This window comes from Phyllostomus discolor, chromosome 8 (genome assembly GCF_004126475.2).
Source record: "Phyllostomus discolor isolate MPI-MPIP mPhyDis1 chromosome 8, mPhyDis1.pri.v3, whole genome shotgun sequence".
Taxonomy (NCBI): domain Eukaryota; kingdom Metazoa; phylum Chordata; class Mammalia; order Chiroptera; family Phyllostomidae; genus Phyllostomus; species Phyllostomus discolor.
The window spans coordinates 105,744,378-105,748,690 of NC_040910.2; the positions used below are offsets into that span (position 1 = coordinate 105,744,378).

At 49.8% G+C, this 4,313-nt stretch overlaps 1 protein-coding gene across 1 annotated transcript; it reads right to left on the reverse strand.

Annotated features, from left to right (window-relative positions):
* Positions 1 to 2,831: 2,831 nt before the first annotated feature.
* On the reverse strand, positions 2,832 to 3,158 carry LOC114502401 (keratin-associated protein 17-1). The gene has a single exon (XM_028519294.1). It carries the CDS (start codon positions 3,156 to 3,158, stop codon positions 2,832 to 2,834), a length of 327 nt encoding a protein of 108 aa, XP_028375095.1.
* Positions 3,159 to 4,313: the final 1,155 nt, after the last annotated feature.

The following is a 4,313-nucleotide window of genomic DNA, read 5'->3' on the forward strand; positions in this document are numbered from 1 at the left end:
CTCTGTGGAGAGCTAAAAAGGACAATTCTCTATCAGTAATTTTAAAAAAAATAACCATAGTCATGAGCAGTAAAACAATCAGCTGCTCTTAATCACAACTGCACCATGTAGACCAAGCGGCCTCTTGGCAACAGCATCCCCTTGGCATGCTGCTGCTCTGCCTGTGGCTTTGTCCTGGGGGTGACAGAGCCAGCACTGAAGAGGCCAGCTCCAGGCAGAACAAAAGCGACCTAAATAACAGAGTCTAAAACTGAACCAGGGCATAGACAAATCTCACATTCTCTCCTGGAGCAAGATACTGCTAATACTGCTGGAATTGTTAATGCAGCAAAGAAAATGGAAACACAAGGAGCTATCACTAGACACTTGCTAGAATGGCTAAAAATACAAAGACTGACAATATCAAGTGCTAGCAAGGACATGGAGCAACTGGAGCTCCCAGGCACACAAAATGGTGCACCCACTTTGCAAAAACAGCTGGGTAGTTTCTCACAATGTGAGCCATTCGCTTACTATACTCCCCACCCAGTAATTCAACACCTAGGTATTTATCCAAAATAAATGAAAACGTATGTCCACACAAAAATGTGTACATGAATATTCATAACAGCTTTATTCATAATAGCAAAGAACTATACACAACCCAAATGTTCATCAGTAGATGAATAGTCTTACTGTAGTTTATTCACTTAATAAAAAGGAATGAACCATCAATAGCTACAAAAACATGAATGAATATTAAAAATATTGTTCTAAGTAAAAAAGTTCACGGCATATGGTTTCATTTATATGAAATTCTAGAAATGGTGACATTTATGACATAAAGCAGATCAACGTTTGTCTGAGATTGAGGTTGGGTGGGGAGGATGGCCTGCACAAAGGCACTGGGGAGTTTGAGGGGCGATGGAAAGTTCTAGATTTTGAGGGCCATAATGGTTATTTAAATATATACAATTGCCAAATCTCATCAAACTGTGCACTAAAATGGGAGTAATTTATTACGTGTAAATTATATCTCAAAGTTAATTCATAAAAAATTAAACAGAAAATAGCCCTGGCTGGCGTAGCTCAGTGGATTGAGCGTGGGCTGTGAACCAAAGCATTGCAGGTTCGATTCCCAATCAGGGCACATGCCTGGGTTGTGGGCAGGTCCCCAGTGGGGGCCATGTGAGAGGCAACCACACATTGATGTTTCTCTCTTTCTCTTTCTCCCTCCCCTACCGTCTCTAAAAATAAATAAATAAAATATTTTTTAAAAGAGAGAGAATTTTTAAAAAATTAAACAGAAAATAATTTTAAGGCAAAAAGTAAAAGCGGCATAACCCCAGTTTTATTTGAAAATCTGCTTACACAGGAACCTGGAAAGATACATGTTAGCAATAAGCCCTGAGGGGGAGCATTCAGGTGGCTATCGTTTCTTCTTTATATTGTTCTGTATTTTTTCATATTTTTAAGAATCATTGCTGTGCTTTTATAATCAGAAAATTATTTTTGTTTGTTGAGTAAAACATTGCTCTGTAGGAATAGAAATTAATATTCTTCTCCCAGGGCAAAAGCAGAATTAGTTTTATTCCATATATAGCCCAAGGTCACATTCAGCAAGAGTTTGAATCAGCCGTCTTTTGAACTTCAACCTCCCAGCTGAACCCACGCCCACCCTGGTCAGGCCCCACCTCGCAGATGGAGGCTCCCTCCTCCCACCCGGGGGCCTCCTGCAGAAGAAATTCAGCTGGTTCCAGGACACCAAGCCCTAACCCAGAGCAGGCAGCCTTTGCCGAAGCACGAGCCTGGAGGAGGGACCCGGCCTGCCCAGAGCATCCTTAGGCCCTGTGTGTTGTCAAAATCGTGCCACAGGAACCCTTCCACTCAGAACCAAGCTTGTCTTACCAAGCCTTCTCCTCTGACTTCACCAGAAAGTTCTGACCCAACCTGAAGCCTCTGGCAGAACCAGCCTAGAACTATTATGACACAGAAAGAAGCCGTGCGCCTCCCTCGAGGTTAAACTGGGCCAGCCATCAAGCCTTACCTGGGAGCTTTTAAAAATGCAGAGCCCAGGGCCCCTACCCTGGGGCTGATGGACCAAACCTCTAGCAGGGAAGCCCAAGAATCTGCATTTTTAAAGCCTCCCCATGCAAATCTTGTGTAGCACATGGAAGCTTCCGTCTACAAGGATGGTTCTGCAACCTCAGTGCATTGGGATTATCCAGGGTTCTTGCTAGACACACAGATTTCCAGGTCACGCGGGCACTGATTCTGCCCGATCCGGGGAGGGCTCCGGAATCTCCATTTTAACTGCCCCCAGGTGGTTCTGACGCGGGTGGCCCACAAAGCACCTTTCAAAAGCCCTATTGTGGATGCCAGAGTAAGCTTGCCTGGTCCAGGGCCCTAGAGGGGGTGAAGGAAGAGGCGGCAGAACTAACTTGGTTATGCCAGCATACTCGAATTTATTAAGAAGTTAACAAAGAGGAATTTTTTGCATCTCAAAAGCCGCCAAAAGCTGAAGGAGAGGGGTCAGTCCCAAAGACACCTTGGATAAGAGGATGCCTTGTGGTGCCAAGGCACTCAGCTTCATTAAAATCAAGCCGTGGGGGTTCACCCTTCCAGCTTCGAGGATCGCTTTGGGTGGCACCTGGCTTTAATTCCTCACCAGCGTATGGCTTTTGTTCTCAGGGCCTTGAAACGCCAGGGCGTGCGTAGGAGAACAAGCCTCCTCTACAAATAAAACGGGAGACAGGACACAGCCTTGAAAGGTCCTGGAGACCCCGGGTCTCCACCTGGAGCAGGTGGCAGCTTTCCCGGAGACCCCCTCGCGAGGCAGGAGGGAGAGGTCCTCATTTCGTGTCGCAGACAGGGGTGGGCTGGCAGCAAACAGGGCCGCAGCACCCAGTGGAGCCGCAGCAACCGGATCCGCAGCAGCTCCCGCAGCAACCGCCCCCGCAGCCACCTCCCCCGCAGCCAGATCCGCCGCAGCAGGAAGACCCGCAGCAGCCGCCTCCGCCTCCGCAGCCCGAGCCTCCGCAGCCTGAGCCTCCGCAACCACAGCAAGATCCGCAGCAGGACCCGCAGCAGCCACAGCAGGAGGGCTGACAGCAGCACATTTCACAGCAATTTTCCTCTTGAGGGCAGCAGCCGAAGCAGTCCCCGGGGCAGCACCCCATGATCCCGGCTGGTCAGGGCGCAGGTCAGGAGTGCGGCCGGAGTTCCCCAAGTCTGGCCGGCACTCGCTGGACGGCAGCTTTTATATCCCCTGCCCAAGGGTGTTGGCCCAAGGGTCAGATGTGTGTGTTTTCTGTTGTTATTATTTATGCCAGTTTCCACGAGAGCGTCTCATTAGCTGCCTGTTTATTTTCCAGCTCGGAGTACCTCAACTCATAAAAAAAGCCCCACTCGTCCCAACTGCTATTTGTCCAGAGGGTAAAAATACATCTTTGGGAAGACCTGTCATCATGGTCAAACAGGGGCCGGCCATCATTAGCCCAGGCCGGAGAGAGGAGGGAGGAGGCCGAGGCAAACCCTCGCTCTGGCCTGGGCACGCCTCTTCCGAGTCTTCTCTGGTGGCAAGTGGGCAGCCCACTCTTGTCCGGATGCTCATCCTGGAAGACCGGACTGGTGAAAGCTAGATGCCCTGGGCCTTTCCGCCACCAGCAGAGGCTGCTGAGGAGGTCTGGCCAGGTGGCTCCTCCCAGCTGGGAATGGCATCTTCATCCTAGCACCAGGTGTGTGTGTGTGTGTGTGTGTGTGTGTGTGTGGTATGCGGAGGGTGCCGCACGTTTGCTTGGGCTTGGTCAGTAACCATCAATCATGAGTAATAACTGCCCTGTGCAATGCAGAGACTCACCATAAACCTGCAAGAGGCAGAGGAAACACGTTTCTCTGGGCTGTGCGGTGAGCCGAGAACACACACGTGTCTCTCGAAATGGGCTGGAAGAGCCAGTGGTCGGAACCTGAGACACCCTGGCCCCAGGCCTTTCCTGGATAGGAGGGGAAGGAGGAGACAGAGGAGGAGATGCAGGAGCAGGGAGAGAGGGAGGGAGGGAGGGAGGAAAGATAGGAAGGAAGGGAAAGGAGGGAAGGAAAGAGGAAGGATGGTCACTGAACCTCCAAAACCGCGTTGAAGTCAGGATGTGCACTTTTTAAAAGACCATCGGGCAGAATGAGAGATAAGCGTATAAAATAGCCAGAATATCATCTGGTGAATAAGATGCCACTGGAAGACTAGAATCCACAGAGGATTCGGGTCCGTGTGTGAACTCTGAGATGAGCCAAGTTTCCTGTCCCCACCTGGGCTTCGGCACCTCGTCATCCCTTGGCAT

Bases quoted from the DNA above. Each gene is read 5' to 3' on its own strand.
- LOC114502401 (XM_028519294.1), bottom strand. From the start codon at position 3,158: ATGGGGTGCTGCCCCGGGGACTGCTTCGGCTGCTGCCCTCAAGAGGAA.